Source organism: Fusarium solani (genome assembly GCF_023522795.1).
Source record: "Fusarium solani strain SB1 chromosome Unknown bctg00000002, whole genome shotgun sequence".
NCBI classification, from domain to species: Eukaryota; Fungi; Ascomycota; class Sordariomycetes; order Hypocreales; family Nectriaceae; genus Fusarium; species Fusarium solani.
In genome coordinates, this window is record NW_027072155.1 from 1074631 (window position 1) to 1092598 (window position 17968).

The window sequence follows — 17968 nt, forward strand, 5'->3', positions numbered from 1 at the left end:
ATCAGGGTCATTGGGCATACAGGGCGTTTGGTCACTTTGGACACACTGAGGATACCTATTCTACTCTGCTCTTAGGGTCATCTCTGCTCTGGCGTTGGGTTGGGGGATCTAGTTCTCTACTCTTTACTGTACACGAACTCATGGAGTTGCACCTCCTCTCAGGGAATCAAGAACACTACCATACTTTTTTATATGGCTGAATACGCGGAGCCTGTATCAACGACACGGTCTCTCCATGGTTAGTGCATGGCTACTCGGGAGGCTCTGAAGAAGGAATTTACCAGAAGTACGCTGCGCAATAATGTTAGGGTCAGCACACAATATTCCACACAATAGCGACACTATAGATTTAAGGGTGGGTTTGAAGGGGGTAACGTAGTTGGATAGCATTTTGAGCATATCCAACTCGTCGTATTTAATTTAGGAGCCATATCATCATATCTATTTTATCTAGAAACCGTCATATCCCGACATACACACCATGTACCAAAGTAATCTCGCCTTTAAGCCAGGGCCTTGATATCACCGTCCTTGAGCTTGCCGGCCTCAACCAGCCTCTTGACCTCTCCGCTCCACACGCTCTTGATCTCGTCGGCGACCTTGAGACCGTTGAGCTTGCCAGCCAGGGCAGCGATCTCATCAGGATCGATCTTGCCCTGGATAGTCTCGACGTCGCCCAGGACGTTATCGATGTCGGCGGGGCTGGGTTCACCGGCGGCAAAGTAGTTGGCGTCCTTGACGGAGCCCTTGAGCACACGCTTGTTCTTCTTGACAGCGTTCTTGGCAGCCTCCTTGGCCTTCTTAGCAGTCTCGCGGTCAGCCTTGGCCGCGACCTCAGCCTCCTTAGCGGCCTTCTCCGCTGCCTCCTTGGCGGCCTGGGCATCCTCCTTGGCCTTCTTCTCGGCGGCCTCGCGTTCGAGACGCTTCTTGTTCTTGGCGGCGTTGGCCTCCTGTCGGAAGCGCTTGATACGCTCATCACCGGCTGAGGCGTCGTCGAGCAGCTTGCGGAGTCGGGCGTTGTCCTCGGCCTTCTTCTTCTTGCGCGAGTTGGCGTTCTTGCGCTCCATGTGACGCTTCTGGTCACGGTTCTCGTTGTCGTCGGGGACATCCTCGTCCAGGTACTCGAAGGTTCTCCAGCTGTCAAAATTGTACCAGAAGTTGTAGAAATCCTCGACCTGCTCCTTGGTGGCGTTGGAGTCGCCAAAGGTGGGAACGGGGTGTGTCTTGGAGAAGCGAGCCTCGGACTTGAAGACCTTGCTCCAGAGCTTGTAGTAGTCGCCCTTCTGGAGCTGCTTCTTGGTGGGGGGCTCGACGTCGGCCTCCTCGTCGACCGAGTCAAACTGGCGGCGCTTGACGGGGTCGAGGAGGACATCGGTGGCCTTCTGGATACACTTGAAGAACTGGTCGTCGTCCTCGCCGCCGTGGGCAGCCTTCTTATCGGGGTGGTGCTTGAGGACCTTCTTGCGGTGGGCCTTCTTGATCTGGTCCTCGGTGGCCTTGTAGCGGTACTTGGAGAGGCCGAGAATCTTGTAGTGGTCCTGGGTCTGTAGATGGTGTTAGCGGGACTCCGAGCACCAGATAGACAGAAATGAAATTCACAAACCTTCCAGTCCTTGGCCTCGCGCTGAAGCATCATGGGGTCCTCGGGCTCGCTCTCGTCGCTCTCATCGCCATCCTCGACCTTCTTGGCGCTCTCCTGGGCCTGGATGCGGTCATCCTCGGAAAAGGTGCGCTTGTGGCGGGCTCGTCGGGCGTGGGCGAGGAAGTGAGGGCCAACGGGCTCGATGCTGCGCTGTGTGGCCTCGGACAGCTGGCCGATGGCCTTGAAGTCCTTCTCTGCGGTCCATCCGCTAGGGAGGGCGGGGAGGGGGAGTGTCACGGTAGCCACGGAAGCCATGGTGTGTGATTTGGCGGGTGTTGTTGGTGATAAAGAGGAAGAGAAAATTCCCGATTTTTTGGTGACTTTTTTTTTCTCTAGGCGCACATGTCGAATTCCCCCACCATGAATGGTTTGGTGGGGTGAGGGGCACGCCTCTTCAGTGGGAACAGCACTAAATTGAGAGCGGTTATAGCGGACACACCCAGGTCAAGGAAAAAGAGAGACGTTTTGACAAACCCTTTAGCTTGTCCTCCTCTAAAGATAATAAACAGAGTATAGTAAGAATATTCAAAGAAGCTCTGAAGCTTTACCTTTGCTATGATATATCTTTAGCTAATTATTATGCTCGAGGGGAGCTGGTGTCTCGTTCGTTTCTCGACCCGCATGGGGCATCATGTCTCCTCCCTGCTGTGCGATAGCGTAATCAGACACCAGCACGAGACACCAGAACGGCTGCACTCAGTTCAGTCAATAAAGAGTAATCGCTTTATAGCCTAATTATGAGTTAAATAAGAGATAAAAATAAGAACTAATATCATAAATCGTTGAATATTTTATTTATTATATTTCGGGATCTTTTTTTGCGTTAGAAACCAGAGACCATTGACCCAGTGTCTTGTGTTTTTTTAAGACTGCGTGGCAGTCCACTGTAAGTCAGTGGTCGCGGGATCCGGAATCCCGCTGACCAACCAAAGCTGTGGAATTCCACGCCTCGGGACAAATGGGTGGCTTCTTTTTTCTCTTCCGATTTATCGCCGCCTTCAACTCGATTCTTGAGCCGACAACGACAAGTTACGACAAACCCCTCGCTCGTTTGGATAAAGTCATTGTTCATTGCTTGTTTAAATAGTCATCATGGCAACCGTCCCTGCCCTCAATGCTTACCGACACCTGATGCGCGCGGCGCGGATCGCCTTCCAAGGTACGAAAGGCTTCATGACAATACAACTGCCTCTTTGGCCTGCACTCATGAAGTCGACTATTCCTCAATGATACTAACAGTTCGCTTCATACAGGTGACACCCACATCCTCTCGGCCGCACAGCTCCAGATCCGCAACGAGTTCCGCCAAAAGGCCTCGATCGATGCCCCCGGTGCCACGGCCGCCATCCAGCACGCCGAGGAGGTAGCCAAGGTTCTTCGCGAGAACGTGGTGCAGGGCAAGAAGACAGAGGAGGGCAAGGATACATATAGTAAGTTGGATACAGTGCAGTCTTGCACCTGTCATGGGCAGAGGCCATGATGCTAACAATGGCCTCAGAGCTACGGATACACGAGCACACGGAGCGAGGAGACAACGAGTCTATCCTTACGGCTGGAAATGGCAACACGACGGGAGGTGGCTGCTGCGGTGGCGGTGGTCGATAAGAATAAGAGGAGTGTCTCCAATTGTACAATCTTGTAACATTACTGTCATGATACCCTCAAGAATAATGCCCAAAATGACCATCATCTCTCTATCTTTTTAAATCGAATTGAATCGGAACCTTCATCTTCTTGTGTCCCCTATTTCACCATGTTCAGTTGTCCGTTTCGCTAATGAAGCCCGCCCTTCCATTGTGTCCGTTTTCCAAAACGCCAAACACCGAAAACATACAACTCTACCCTTCAACCGCTAGCAAGACAGACGTGTACTCGTTTCTTAGTCTCCGGTCAGAGAGGCATATGCGGGCGTATCAGATGCTCCAGGGGGCGCTGCCACTGGTGCAGGCAACGCGGCTGGCCTGGTTCCAGCACCTCTGCCACCCTCGATCGCCCGCTGACCCTGACCTCCCGCCTGGCGCTGCTTGGCATCCTTCAACATCTGAGCTCTCTGCTCCTTGTCCATAGTACCAATGGCCTTGGGCTGTCCCCATCGTACCCTTAGTGGGCATCCCGCAACAACGGCTCGTCCTTGGCAGGCTTCCGCCGCCTTCTCCGCCGCCTCTCGAGTCTCGTAGTTGACAAACGCGCAGTGCGACATGTGCGAGCACACCAAGCTCTTGATCTTTCCATGGACCTTGAAGAAGTCCCGTAGCTTGTACTCGGGCAGGTCGTCTTCGATACCGGTCACGAAGAGTGACATGACATTCTTGTCGGCAGGGGGCTGCCAATCGCGCGGGCTCGGCGGCAGTTGGGCAGCGCTGGGGAAGACCTGGCGGCCCTTAACGCTAGTCTTTGCTCCTGCGGCAATGGCCGCCTTTGTATCTCGTGTTCGAATCGGTCCAGGTCCGCCGACGCCAGCGCCGACAGCTGCGTTTCCACCCTTTGAACCCTCGCCAGCATCCTCAATAGTCTTGCCCTTTCGGAAGTAGGGCTTGCTGTTGGCGAGTCGGCGCAGCAACTCACGCGCCTTCTCGTCCGTCTTCTCGTACTCTTCTGTTCCAGCCTTGCCCTCCTCGATGAGCTTCTCATTGTTCTGAGCAAAGTATTCTCGGTTGATATCGGACTGCGGACCCGGGGCGACCATCTTGAGGGCGGCATCTCGTACGACGATTGGAAGGCCGAACGAAAGATCGAGCATGCAGCATTGGCAGCAGTTCTTGAGTCGCGCGCAGGTCAGGCAGATGTTTGTCCTCTTCTTACGGCCATGGGCGCGGGTGGCGCTCCATGCGAAGACGGTAAATGGTCTGGTACACTGGTTCAAGACGAGTTAGCATTGTGTCTACGCGAAAACGCGAGAAAGCAATATGGTCTTACTTACCAACTTGCATTCCGCACCGTAATCTTCCTTGATCATCTTGACGTAGGGATTCTCAGGCAGACACGTCTCGCAGACAGACGGGAAGTCGGTCGACTCCCATCCTGAGCGGTTGAGGTCCTGCTTGATCTGAGGCGGCATCGCGAATAGGTGGAGTGATGAAAGCGCAAAGGCGGCCGGGTGATTATCGTGATGGGGCGCCGGGGTTCTTTTGGAGTTGCGGCGCGCAGGGCAGGACTTGAGAAATTCAGTCACCCGCCACCTTATGTAAGCGTAACAATGACCTCAGGCATGCAGCTGCAGACCCGGAGTTGGCCGCCATTGGGTTGAGGGGCGCTTACCTTATCGATAAGCCTCGGCATTTCACCCTAATGCCCGGAAAAGGAAGCAGCAACGGAAGCCCAACTGGACCTTGTTTCCGATGAATTGGCTCATTCAACCTCATTTCTTAATAATAATTTCTGTCCATCTCCGTGCCATCTCCGGAGTTGTATCTTAAACCAGGGTAACGGAGAGACAAACCGTTTGAGACGGAGAGTATCGGATAGGTACTTGATCCAAGGCGCAGACATCATCTTCTAGTTACTCCAGACGGATCACACCTTGTAGATCCGGAGTTGCACTACGTTGGCACTCAAGTGGATATATCCGTCCAGTTACTAGATTAGATGGCAGGTACGAAAACGAGCCTAGGAGACATTGATCAACACGACGCAACTCGTCATAAAAGGAGTTTCATCGTGAGGGTGTCGAGCATAAGTGAATCTCATCTCTCATAACCGGGAACCATCGCCACGATCCATCGTCAATCTTGCTTGGCGAGTTGATGCCGAGATGTTGTCCAAGTAAACGCGCGGTCGTCTTTTTCGTTTAAGGCACTCAGCGCTTTCGTATTCGTATCGTGGGGCTCTCGCAAATTGGCACAGCCCGATTTGCTCCTTAACAACTGCAAACTGCACCCTCACCGCCCAGAGCCCCCCGGAACCAAGCGACTCGGGTGCCGGGGTGGCTGTCCTCCAGTGGGTGCGACGCCGAATCAGCGACCCTGCTTCGCACCGGAAGCATGTGCAAGCTCTGCTCTTGCCCGCCAAAACGCTGAAGCTGTGTGGGGATGTATCACAGGCACGCAGGTGCCTCGAGTGCGATGCAGTTGCCCAGACCAAAAAACGCCCCCGACACCCCAAGCGATAGACAGGGGCTCTAATCCACATCCGGTATAGCGCCCGGTTGCTGTTCAATTCGCGATTGAGATTGGATGCAGATGAATGGCCCAGTTCAGGGGAGGGCCCTGAAATTTGTCGACATTGCCGTCGCTGCGTTGCCCGTCGACGTTTAAAACCAACGCTGTTCCCTTTCTCAACTTTAAGCTCTTTCAATTGATTGACTTTTGATTGCCCTCTCAACCCTTTTAATCTTTCTCTTGCTTGCCGGCTGTTGTTTTTCCCTCCCTTTCAACCTTCTCCCTCACATTCAACATGGTTGCTTCATCGACCGCCTCCAACCTCGAGCGCGAGGACCACAAGCGCGATGCCGAGTTCAACAAGGCCATGCACGGCTCCTCTGCTCAGGCTCGAGGTGGTGTCGCTGCCATGTTCCGAAAGGGCGGTTCTGCCAAGCAGGCCGCTGTCGACGAGTACTTCAAGCACTGGGACAACAAGCCCGCTGAGAACGAGACTGCTGAGGAGCGCGCTGTATGAAACCACTCTGCCCCTCTCCTGAATGGCGGGGACTAACATAACACTCAGGCCCGTACCGCCGAGTACGCCACTTTGACACGACAGTAAGTGATGCCCATGATTTCCTCTGTCTCTCTTTCGCGGCGTCATTCTAGCCCACCTACTCCCACGCCACTTTATGCTAACGTGTGGCCGACAGCTACTACAACCTCGCGACCGACCTATACGAGTACGGCTGGGGCCAGTCCTTCCACTTCTGCCGATACTCCCTTGGCGAGCCTTTCTACCAGGCCATCGCCCGTCATGAGCACTACCTCGCCCACCACATCGGCATCAAGGAAGGTATGAAGGTCCTTGATGTCGGCTGCGGTGTTGGAGGCCCCGCTCGTGAGATCGCCAAGTTCACCGGCGCTCACATCACCGGCCTGAACAACAACGACTACCAGATCGAGCGTGCCACCCACTACGCCTTCAAGGAGGGTCTGTCCAACCAGCTCACCTTTGTCAAGGGTGACTTCATGGTATGCAGCTCCTAGACGTCTCTTGAGACCAGCATTGGCTAACTCACTCGCAGCAAATGTCTTTCCCTGACAACAGTTTCGATGCCGTCTACGCTATCGAGGCTACTGTCCACGCCCCTACTCTCAAGGGCATCTACAGCGAGATCTTCCGTGTCCTCAAGCCCGGTGGTGTCTTTGGTGTTTACGAGTGGCTCATGACCGACGACTACGACAACGACAACCTCCACCACCGTGAGATCCGACTGGGTATCGAGCAGGGTGATGGTATCTCCAACATGTGCAAGATCTCTGAGGGTATTGCCGCCATCCACGACTCCGGCTTTGAGATGCTGCACCACGAGGATCTGGCAGACCGCCCTGACCCCCTCCCCTGGTACTGGCCTCTGGCTGGCGAGCTCCGCTACATCCAGTCCGTTGGCGATGTCTTCACCATTGTCCGCATGACCACCTGGGGCCGAACTATTGCCCACGGCCTGGCTGGTCTCCTCGAGACTCTGCGACTCGCTCCCCCCGGCACCAAGAAGACCGCCGACAGTCTCGCCCTGGCTGCTGACTGCCTGGTCGCCGGTGCCAAGGAGCACCTCTTCACCCCCATGTACCTCATGGTGGCCCGCAAGCCTGCTGCGTAAAGTGATGGGCTCCAAAACAAAATTCAAAGGAAAAGACAATTGTGAGGGTAGAAAAAGCAGCAAACCATGCTGGCTGATGATGCATTCATGAAGGGGGCCGGCCTCAGATATAAAGGGATTGAGAAAGGCAGAGGAGTTGGGGGCATTACTGGTATTTAATAATAATATTCCAATGTTAAACATCACATGATATCTGTCCTAGTGTCATGATCGTGAGAGTCTGCGTGAATTGGATCATGTCCACTCTTCAACGGCCACGAAGATGATCAGGAACCCAACATCGGTGTCTCATTTCTCCGATCCTGACCGTTTTCTGTTGCGCTTTGGTTTGGTTTTGTTTGTGGTGAGTGGAGATGGTCCCCCAAAATTCCCCTGGATCCCCCCAACAGACTGGTCGACGGGGTCGCCAAGGGAGCCTTCTGAGCTGTGATAGGCCCCTCGCCGATAACAGCGCTGCGATTCTACTGATAGGGGGGCGCATGTTTGGTGGCTCAAAGGCGTTGTAGGGCGGGGACCGCAGAGGGATAAAGCTGCCCCGAGCTAACGGAGGTTTGCTCGGGGATTCCTGCGGGCGGGTACCTCGTGTGCCACCAGAATTTCGTGAGGACCCGGGTACCTCGCAGTTCCGGTACGATACGTACCGACCGGCCCCAAAAAAAACTGGAAGCTGGCCATCAAAGAGCGTCGTTCGGTGAAATTCCCTCTCTCAACCCGACGTTGTTCACCTCGCACCACCACCCTCAAGCTCATCACCATCCTCAATTCCCACGTCCACGTCGACGACCCGGGAAACCAAGAGAAGTTTGGCATCTGCAGCTTCTTGATCTTGAAGTTTCCGTCCTCCGACTTCCGTCGACCGCCCTCCGTCCCCACGACTCCCCGGGTCAATTGACAGTCCACCATCTTCATCATGTCTCGCATCCTCCGACCTGCAGCTCGCCTAGCTGCCTCGACCCGGGCTCTTCGCGCTCCTGCCACTACCTCGTTCGCCCAGTCCGCCGCCGCACGCGCTGCTCTCGCCAGGCCCGTCCTCTTCGGCTCTTCTCAGACCCGATCTTACGCTGAGGGCTCCGGCTCTGGTGTCAAGGAGGTCACCGTCCGAGATGCGCTCAATGAGGCTCTTGCTGAGGAGCTCGAGTCCAACCCCAAGGTCTTCGTCCTCGGCGAGGAGGTCGCCCAGTACAATGGAGCTTACAAGGTGACCAAGGGTCTTCTGGACCGCTTCGGTGACCAGCGTGTCATTGACACCCCCATCACCGAGTCTGGCTTCTGTGGTCTTGCTGTTGGTGCCGCCCTCAGCGGCCTTCACCCCGTGGTGAGTAGCTTTTGCCTATCTTCTATATTTGAATCGCATGTCTGACCAATGGTTGCCGTCATATAGTGCGAGTTCATGACCTTCAACTTCGCCATGCAAGCCATCGATCAGGTCATCAACTCGGCCGCTAAGACCCTCTACATGTCCGGTGGCATCCAGCCCTGCAACATCACCTTCCGTGGCCCCAACGGCTTCGCTGCTGGTGTCGGTGCCCAGCACTCCCAGGACTACTCTGCCTGGTACGGCAGCATTCCCGGCCTCAAGGTCGTCTCTCCCTGGAGCGCCGAGGATGCCAAGGGTCTTCTCAAGGCCGCTATCCGCGACCCCAACCCCGTCGTCGTTCTCGAGAACGAGTTGATGTACGGCCAGGCCTTCCCCATGTCCGAGGCTGCCCAGAAGGACGACTTCGTCATTCCCTTCGGCAAGGCCAAGATTGAGCGCTCTGGAAAGGACCTGACCATCGTCTCCCTGTCCCGCACTGTTGGCCAGTCCCTTGTTGCCGCCGAGAACCTCAAGAAGAAGTACGGTGTCGACGTTGAGGTCATCAACCTGCGATCCATCAAGCCTCTCGACGTTGAGACCATCATCCAGTCCGTCAAGAAGACACACCGTCTCCTGTCTGTCGAGTCCGGCTTCCCCGCCTTCGGTGTCGGCTCCGAGATCCTTGCTCTGACCATGGAGTACGCTTTCGACTACCTTGACGCCCCCGCCCAGCGAGTCACTGGTTCCGAGGTCCCTACTCCTTATGCCCAGAAGCTTGAGGAGATGGCCTTCCCCACTGAGCAGCTGATCGAGGACTACGCTGCCAAGCTGCTGCGACTGTAAAAAGGAGAATAAGAAACGGGACGGGAACCGGTTCAGCCATGAGCGCATTCGTCCCTTGACGGCGCCCGTGCTCATGTGACGAGTGAGGTAGAGGGTAAGAAGCGCTGAGCGTCATCCCTTCAAGGGATTAAGGCGCTGGATGGGAGGGCTGGTTCAAACTGGCGTAACTGTTGGACGCTTCTTGATAGATGTGCGGAAGGGAAGGAAATGTAATTTTACTCCGTGTTGCTATGTATACAGTCAGGGCACGGCACCCGTCTTATTAATGATCTAAAATCTACTTGTATGTGGTTCATGGGGTGAGGCTGAGACAAAATTGTTGACCCAATTGATACCGATTTCGGTCTGGCATGAGGCTGAAGCTCAGAGTTAGTCCCTGCAGGTCATTTATAAGTTTCGATATTGTTGTCAAATGCACCTAAGTTAAAACTATCTCAAACCATAACTTACACATGCAGACTCTTCAATTACCAAAATCCGACTCAACAGGTTGTTTTAAGCTCTTTTCAGAATTTGATGTTCTGGTATAGGGTAGTTGAAATATCCATCGGCGGGGTGGACGTCCCGCATCGGAATGGGTGTCAGAATCACAACGTAATGGTGGGGCACTTTCAACCTGGAGCTTCCAACATCTCTACAACACTCCAGTAACACAATCGCCAAGCTGCCTACACTACCTTGCCCGTTCCCACGGTCAACTCAACGGGCATGGCTGGTATAGACGTCCTCCTTCGGGGAGAGCCACAAGGCACCGGCCAGCGCCAACCTCGCACCCAAGAACCCGATGAGCTGAAGCGCAGCCTTGAGGAGCTTCTCCTCACACCCTCACCAGAGTTCTCGCCTGAATGGCTCAACCGACTGCAGCAGCGATGGGATTTTGAGGCTGACTACACGTCCCTGTTCAAGGTGGCACCGCCGCACACGAGAACTCTCACTAGATTTCAACGCCATGGGTTGGAGGGTCGTGTTACAGGCTACAGGAACGTCACAGTGCCTGCCAATAGCGCTACCGCCAAGAATTCGACCAGCTTGCTACGAAAACCTGCCAATCGTGCAGACTTTGTGAGAGGTGCTGCTGGATTCTTTCCTTTTGCGCCTGGTGGTCTCGAGGGCATTGAAGCTACTGCAGCGTTTGAAGATCAAATCCATTCTGGAGACATTGCCAAGTCTAGTGGTTCTGGAAACAAGCTGGAGAGAGTGATTCAGCTAGGTGCTGAAGGTGGACTGCTTGAGATTGCTCCTGGAATGAGTAGAGGTATCGACTTTACTAAGAAAACGACCGTCAACGAAGAAGATGCGAATGCCATCAAGGAGGTGCTCGAGGAGGATCCGGAGGAAGCCAAGGCTGCACCCGATGCGAGCGAAGATGCTTCTCCTGAAACTGCTACCCCAGATCTAACACCTGACTCTGGTGAAGACGGTGACGACATTGACAGCATTCTCCCTGTCGAGTTCCCGGCCTTGGAGCCTCATGGCGTCCTTGCAGCGTCTAGTGCCCGCAAGGCCGGGCGTGAGTGGGCGCACATGGTCGACATCAACCACGACATGTCCAACTTCAGAGAACTCGTTCCCGACATGGCAAGGGAGTGGCCCTTTGAACTCGATACCTTCCAGAAGGAGGCCGTTTACCATCTTGAGAACGGTGACTCCGTCTTTGTGGCTGCACACACTTCAGCTGGAAAGACAGTGGTGGCAGAGTATGCGATCGCCCTGGCAGCCAAGCACATGACGAAGGCCATCTATACCTCCCCCATCAAGGCGCTGAGCAACCAAAAGTTCCGCGACTTTCGACAGACTTTTGATGAGGTGGGAATTCTTACCGGTGATGTTCAGATCAATCCCGAGGCTAGTTGTCTCATCATGACAACGGAGATTCTACGCAGCATGCTCTACCGAGGAGCTGATTTGATTCGAGATGTCGAGTTTGTCATTTTCGACGAAGTTCACTATGTCAACGACTTTGAACGTGGTGTCGTGTGGGAAGAAGTCATTATTATGCTGCCTGAGCATGTCTCCCTCATTCTACTATCAGCCACGGTGCCCAATACCTATGAGTTCGCCTCATGGGTTGGACGGACAAAGCAGAAAGACATCTATGTCATCTCCACGCCAAAGAGACCTGTGCCCCTTGAGCACTACCTCTGGGCTGGAAAGAATATCCACAAGATTGTGGATTCGGAGAAGAAGTTTATCGAGAAGGGCTGGAAGGACGCACACCATACTATCCAAGGGAAGGATAAGCCCGAGGCCGCTAAAACTACCGTTGCAACCCGAGGAGGCAACCAACGAGGAAACCAGCGTGGTGGTCCCCAGCGAGGAGGACCCCAAAGAGGGGGCCGAGGAGGGGGTCAGCAAAGAGGAGGCAATCAGCAACGAGGTCGCGGAGGACCTCCTCGAGCAAGCCATGCCCCTGGTCACATGGGCCGTGGAGGCCGTGCAGGTGGCTTTACATCAGTTGCGCAAGACAAGAACCTTTGGGTCCATCTCGTTCAGTTCCTCAAGAAGCAGACCCTCCTCCCGGCCTGTATCTTTGTCTTCTCGAAGAAACGCTGTGAGGAGAATGCCGATGCTCTCAGCAACCAGGACTTTTGCAACGCCACAGAGAAGAGTCATATTCACATGATTATCGAAAAGTCTGTCGCTCGGTTGAAGCCAGAAGACAGACAGCTACCACAGATCATCAGACTACGAGAGCTCCTGAGCCGAGGCATTGCTGTCCACCATGGTGGTCTCCTACCTATCGTCAAGGAGCTTGTTGAGATCCTGTTTGCACAGACACTTGTCAAGGTGCTGTTCGCTACAGAAACGTTTGCTATGGGTCTGAACCTCCCTACACGAACAGTTGTCTTTTCTGGATACCGCAAGCATGACGGACACTCGTTCCGAAACCTGCTACCTGGCGAGTATACACAGATGGCTGGCCGAGCTGGCCGTCGTGGTCTGGATACCGTTGGATCAGTCATCATCGTCCCTCCCGGTGGACTTGACGACGCTCCTCCGGTTGCAGACCTGCGCAACATGATTCTGGGAGAGCCTTCGAAGCTACGATCACAGTTCCGACTCACATACAACATGATTCTCAACTTGCTCCGCGTGGAAGCCTTGAAGATTGAGGAGATGATTAAGCGCAGTTTCTCTGAGCATGCTACACAACAGCTACTTCCAGAGCATGAGAAGGATGTCAAGCTGGCACAAGCAGATTTGGCAAAGGTCAAGCGTGACTCTTGTGAGATCTGTGATGTTTCAATGGATGAGTGTCATCAGGCCGCCCAAGATTTCAAGCGACTCACGTTCGAGCTATACAAGGGCATGTTGGCCATCCCGATAGGCCGCAGAATGTTCTCATCGAACCGCCTCATTGTATTCAACTGGGATGGTGTCCGCTCCGTTGGTATTCTCCTAGCGGACGGTATTAGTAACAAGGGCACGTCGGAGGATCCAACACTGCACGTCTGTGCCATCAAGTCCCTCCGGGAACGACGCGACGCAACCGACCAGCTCCCCTTCATCCCTGCTTTCACCAAGTATCTTCATGAGCTTCCCAAGAGCAAGAAGCGGATGCAAACCAAGACGCTTCACGTTCCGCTGAGTGACGTAGAGTGTCTCACCAGATGGGTAACCAAGGGCATTCTTCCAGAGATTTTCCAGGGCGGTGACGGCTATCACCAAGCTAAGGAACGCCTTCAGGAGCTCTGCGGTTCGTGGGGTGATAAATGGGAGGAGCTTGATCTTTCGCGGATCAAGCAGCTTCAACTGCAGGAGATTGTGGAGAAGAGGATCGACTTGGTCAAGACGATATCAAACTCGCCAGCCACGAAGTGTCCAAACTTCTTGAAGCATGTAAGCCAACCCTGATTCCGTTCCTCGTATGTCTTTAGGTTCTAACCCCGTTACAGTTTGCCATGTGTCACGATGAGTGGCTCATCAAGGAGCACATTTCTCAGTTAAAGCAGTCTCTGTCGGATCAGAATCTTCAGCTTTTGCCTGATTATGAACAGCGTGTTCAGGTATTGAAGGAGCTTGGCTTCATCGATGAGGCAACTCGTATTCAGCTCAAGGGCAAGGTTGCTTGTGAGATCCACTCGGGAGACGAGCTGGTCCTCACCGAACTCATCCTTGACAACGTGCTCGCCGACTACGAGCCTGCTGAAATCGCCGCTCTTCTGTCGGCGTTTGTGTTCCAGGAGAAGACGGACATTGAACCCTCACTCACTGGCAACCTTGAGCGCGGCCGTGATACCATTGTCGCCATCTCGGAGAAGGTCAATGATGTGCAAACCCGGCTTCAGGTGATTCAGTCCGCCGATGACTCCAATGACTTTGTTTCGCGACCTCGTTTTGGCCTCATGGAGGTTGTGTACGAATGGGCGAGGGGCATGACCTTCAAGAACATCACCGGCTTGACCGATGTGCTGGAGGGAACTATTGTGCGAACGATCACGAGACTGGACGAGACATGCCGTGAAGTGAAGAACGCGGCGAGAATTGTTGGTGACCCAGAGTTGTATCAGAAGATGCAGCAGGCGCAGGAGATGATCAAGAGGGATATTACAGCAGTGGCTAGTCTTTACATGTAGGCGCGGCATGGCATTGGGCATTGGTATCACGACGATGATGATGCATTGGCTCACGATGGGAGTCGTCCATGTTAGGATGTAGACGACATGTTTGACGATTTGGTTTCACGAACAAGATAAAAGCAAATGCTAGAAATATGTGTTGATGTCTATTGTACGCTTCTCAGAGCCGACATATATGTGTTGATCTCACTGTCATGTCAAAGCAAACGTGAAATCAAGTCGCCTCCCAAAACCCCAACGCCGAACCGTAACCAAGAGAAAGTGATTGTCGTCTACCCCCGACGTTGACCATAACACATGCATCGCTTATCCCCCAAGTACAAGGCGAGCGCTCCACTCCATGTCTCGCCGAATAAAGATGGCCGTATCTATGCGCGCAGAGCCCGTAGTCGCTGCTGCAGCTTATCCTCCTCCTCGGCGGTGGGCTCGTTGGCCTGCTGGGGTTCGGCCATGGAAGGTGTTGCCTGACTGAGCTCCTTGCTGAGCTCAAGACCGGCATCGTCGGCAAGCTTTCCGAGGAGCTCGTGGACTGCGTCCTCGCCGACTTGGGTAGATGTGGACTGGGTGATGGCGTCTTGGTAGATACCGTTGGACATGGCGTATTCTTCGTTTTGCTGCTTGAACTGCTCGAGGGTGACGAGGGTCTGGACATCATGTTAGTCTTGTCGCGCAGATGGTACAAGAGTAAATAAATGCGCACCTTTTCGGGGTTTGTGCTCTTCTGCGCCATGTTCATGGTTCGCGACGACGAAGCCATCATGTGCGTCATGCGGTTCATGGCATTGTTGGCCTGGATCTGAGCAGCCGAGAGCTCAGCCATGTCGGCCATCTGGTCCATCTGCTGGGCGAGGGCCTGCTTGGAGAGCAGCATCTTTGCCTTCTGGTAGGCCTTTTGAGTCTCGCCCTTCTTGAGGAGGTCCTGGATCTGCTTCTTGAGGATGGGGTCCTGCTTGGCGGCCTTTTGGGCCTCGCGGCGGGCCTGCTTGGCTTGGAAGCGGGCTTGGAATTCGACTTGCATGTCGCGGGCCATCTGACGGTTCGACATTGTTGCGGTTTTTTTTGGCGATGGGAAGGAGATACGAGGGTAGACGCGATGGCGATGAAGAGGTTTTTTTTTCGTTTAGAAGAGACTGTCGAGGTTGAGGGAGGCTGTAGATGTCATGTGAGTGTCAGGCAGCATGGAAGCGCCGAAAGCCTAGAAGCGGCCTTTGGGTGTGATGGACGACTCGCGGGCCTGTCGCTGGATGCGGGGCGCCACTCTCACTCATTCAGGGAAGTGGGAGAGTGGGCGAATGACGCAACGACGGGACGGAAAATCACACGGAACCTGAAAAAGAAGAAAAGTTGTGGCTTGGAAAAGTGCACAGCCACTCAGCGCTTGGACACGGGAGGAAGCTTGGCTAATAATGAGCATGGAGTTGTTGGGAAGAGGACAATGAATGCACGAAATAATGTTATGGTAAAATGTAGAGTATTAAGAATTCCATGGAAGCTGTATGGATATTGTTGATGGCAGTTTTGAGTAGGCAGAGGCAAATTTACCTTGTTCAGATTACCGAAAGGCTTGGTATTCTTCCAACATCTTGCACCGGTACCAATGGATCGGTTACAGGGCGAGACATTACCCTGGAGAAGTACCATGTTTTATGCCAAATACCCGGTTTCTCAGCTACAATTCAAGGCCGATATTGATCGGACTTTTCTGGGGGACGGGGAGTTGGGAAAATCAGGCGACCAATCAGGCTTGGAGATTCAGAGCCGACCGACGGGAAAAGGAAGAGAAAAGAGACAAGACGACCAAGGTGTGCTGTGCGTGTGGGTGGGCGACGACGAGAATGGTTGAAGGGGGACGGGGACGGATCGTGACAAGATCAAGATTATTAAACAAGACGACAGCCCGGTCATCCTCATCCTGGATTCAATGGGATATGATGCCTTTATAACTTGGTTAACTTATCCTGTTCTTGCCATCCCTTGCCAGAAGCCTCTCCTCTCCAAGTTGCAAGGGTTCACGAGGCTGCAACAAACACCGCGACGATGCAGACGTCGACCAGGGATCTGGACCTCGAGTTTGAAGGATATCTGTCGTTCCTCGAGCAGCAAGACCAAGAAGACCAGGAAGACGAAAGCTACTATCAGTATGGGTCCTGGCTTATGCCTCTGGAGCAGCTCGACCAGCAACTTCAACTCGCACAGGCACAAGGGGACGCGAGAGATGGGCAGACCGCGTCTTTCAAGCAACCTATAACTCAAACAGAGCCACAACTCAACCAACAGGCTCCGAACAATGTCCCCAGCACCGATACAACTGTGAGACAGTCTCCAACTCAACAAAAGCTGTCGCAAGTCGATGGCGGTGACCGGAGTGCGGGCTCAACCGCGAGACAACTCTCTGCTCAACAACACCACCCGCAGCTAGACAGAGCACGGCGGTCTCAGTTGACGCAGCAAGATGCGGGAAATCGCCAGACCGCAACTCGCTCGCAACCTCAAGTTCAGCAAGCGTCGTTATCTGCTGGCAGGCGGAGTGGGAACAATGCTCGGGGTACCCGCACAACTGGCGGTCAACTTACTGCTCAACACCAGAAGCAACTCGACCGGGGCGCATTGAGCTATACCCGTAGTATAGGCGCAACCTCTGTGCAATCCTCGGTTCAGAAACAGTCCAAGTTCGAGGAACAGGGCTCAAGCAGTGACAATCCGATTGTCATAACTCACGAGCAACCTTCAGCGCCACAACAGCAGTTGCTCGATCGAGGAGCTACCAGCAATGTCCATCTTCCAAGGTCAACACCACTGCCTCCTGCTCAACCAGACCGAACCGAGCGACGGGACGCGAGCGATCATCAGAATGCCGATACACCAAATGGGCCAACTCCAACTCCACAACACCAGCAGGGGCAGCTCAAGCGGAAGCAACCAGATTCAGAACAGCCCCATCACCATCAAAGACGGGTACGGCAGCGAATCCCGGGTCCAATGGCACCTCCGCCTAGACCAAAGATGAACGTCGACGACTTTCCAGAGGTTCCACGGATAGAAAAGATACAGAGACATCTCCGAGTCACCTACAACGGCATGGAGGTTGCTGAAACGTCGGACGGCTTCTGGGTCCTCCAGCAGTATCGACCGCCAGGTTCGTTCTCGGCCAGATAAAAATTGATCCCATCCAGGTCGTTAACTCACTGATATAGAATATTACCTTCCCAAGTCATCTCTCAAGGTCCCTCTCACCCCCACGGGCTACAACCCACCGTGCAGATTCAAGGGCCCAAGAACGCACTACTCGGTGAAGGGTCCTGACGGCAGGCTCCTGGCCAACAGGGTCTGGTCCTATGAGGAACCGAAGCCGGGGTACGAGGCCATCCAGGGCTACGTCTCTTTCTACGCGCGGCCTTGGCAGTCGTTTGTAGACGGGGAGCGGGTGGTGCCGTACCGGACGGACTTTCAAGGCGGTTGGGTGACGGCAGAGGTTGTCGGAGTGGTGAGCGAGTTTACGCCGAGGTTTTAGATGAGATGACTATCTATCTGACACGGGAGATTTGGATGGGAACTTTGTTAATATGGGAATGCCCGGAGCTTGAGGAATTATTATTACAGTGGGTTCGTAAACTCTTCCATTGCTTCCATTTCGTCGTATTCTGGGCCGTCCGCTCCGGGAGGTGACAGGGGGAATAGTGTCTGGAGATAAGATGAGATTACAGTGAGATTCACGAGATTGAAAATGGGGTCCCAGGAACCCGAGTTTGGGATCAATTGGATCAATCAAGCTCTGACAAGGGTGAAATTGCAGACCAGGGGTGGTTGGCTCTTGGAATGGGAGAATCCACAATCCCCTTTTTTGTTCTGCGCGCCCAGACTCT

The 17968-nt window shown here is 54.0% G+C and overlaps 8 protein-coding genes across 8 annotated transcripts; 5 read left to right on the forward strand and 3 right to left on the reverse strand.

Moving 5' to 3' along the window:
• Positions 1 to 503: 503 nt before the first annotated feature.
• Positions 504 to 1897, reverse strand: MRS44_004310 (uncharacterized protein; the record flags this gene model as incomplete). The annotated part of the gene is made up of 2 exons (XM_046277718.2): positions 504 to 1544; positions 1604 to 1897. 2 exons carry the CDS (start codon positions 1895 to 1897, stop codon positions 504 to 506), a joined length of 1335 nt encoding a protein of 444 aa, XP_046125773.1.
• Positions 1898 to 2734: 837 nt separating this feature from the next.
• MRS44_004311 (uncharacterized protein) lies at positions 2735 to 3247 on the forward strand (the record flags this gene model as incomplete). The annotated part of the gene is made up of 3 exons (XM_046277719.2): positions 2735 to 2801; positions 2896 to 3072; positions 3141 to 3247. The coding sequence occupies 3 exons, from the start codon at positions 2735 to 2737 to the stop codon at positions 3245 to 3247; spliced, it is 351 nt and encodes a 116-aa protein (XP_046125774.1).
• A 274-nt stretch (positions 3248 to 3521) lies between these two features.
• On the reverse strand, positions 3522 to 4700 carry MRS44_004312 (uncharacterized protein; the record flags this gene model as incomplete). Its single annotated transcript, XM_046277720.2, has 2 exons — positions 3522 to 4496; positions 4563 to 4700. The coding sequence occupies 2 exons, from the start codon at positions 4698 to 4700 to the stop codon at positions 3522 to 3524; spliced, it is 1113 nt and encodes a 370-aa protein (XP_046125775.1).
• Positions 4701 to 6034: 1334 nt separating this feature from the next.
• MRS44_004313 (uncharacterized protein) lies at positions 6035 to 7385 on the forward strand (the record flags this gene model as incomplete). The annotated part of the gene is made up of 4 exons (XM_046277721.2): positions 6035 to 6250; positions 6305 to 6339; positions 6435 to 6756; positions 6810 to 7385. 4 exons carry the CDS (start codon positions 6035 to 6037, stop codon positions 7383 to 7385), a joined length of 1149 nt encoding a protein of 382 aa, XP_046125776.1.
• Positions 7386 to 8295: 910 nt separating this feature from the next.
• Positions 8296 to 9525, forward strand: MRS44_004314 (uncharacterized protein; the record flags this gene model as incomplete). Its single annotated transcript, XM_046277722.2, has 2 exons — positions 8296 to 8700; positions 8767 to 9525. 2 exons carry the CDS (start codon positions 8296 to 8298, stop codon positions 9523 to 9525), a joined length of 1164 nt encoding a protein of 387 aa, XP_046125777.1.
• A 708-nt stretch (positions 9526 to 10233) lies between these two features.
• On the forward strand, positions 10234 to 14102 carry MRS44_004315 (uncharacterized protein; the record flags this gene model as incomplete). Its single annotated transcript, XM_046272372.2, has 2 exons — positions 10234 to 13365; positions 13422 to 14102. The coding sequence occupies 2 exons, from the start codon at positions 10234 to 10236 to the stop codon at positions 14100 to 14102; spliced, it is 3813 nt and encodes a 1270-aa protein (XP_046125778.2).
• Positions 14103 to 14473: 371 nt separating this feature from the next.
• On the reverse strand, positions 14474 to 15150 carry MRS44_004316 (uncharacterized protein; the record flags this gene model as incomplete). Its single annotated transcript, XM_046277723.2, has 2 exons — positions 14474 to 14749; positions 14806 to 15150. The coding sequence occupies 2 exons, from the start codon at positions 15148 to 15150 to the stop codon at positions 14474 to 14476; spliced, it is 621 nt and encodes a 206-aa protein (XP_046125779.1).
• A 992-nt stretch (positions 15151 to 16142) lies between these two features.
• Positions 16143 to 17616, forward strand: MRS44_004317 (uncharacterized protein; the record flags this gene model as incomplete). Its single annotated transcript, XM_046267878.2, has 2 exons — positions 16143 to 17241; positions 17300 to 17616. The coding sequence occupies 2 exons, from the start codon at positions 16143 to 16145 to the stop codon at positions 17614 to 17616; spliced, it is 1416 nt and encodes a 471-aa protein (XP_046125780.1).
• Between the last annotated feature and the right edge of the window lie 352 nt (positions 17617 to 17968).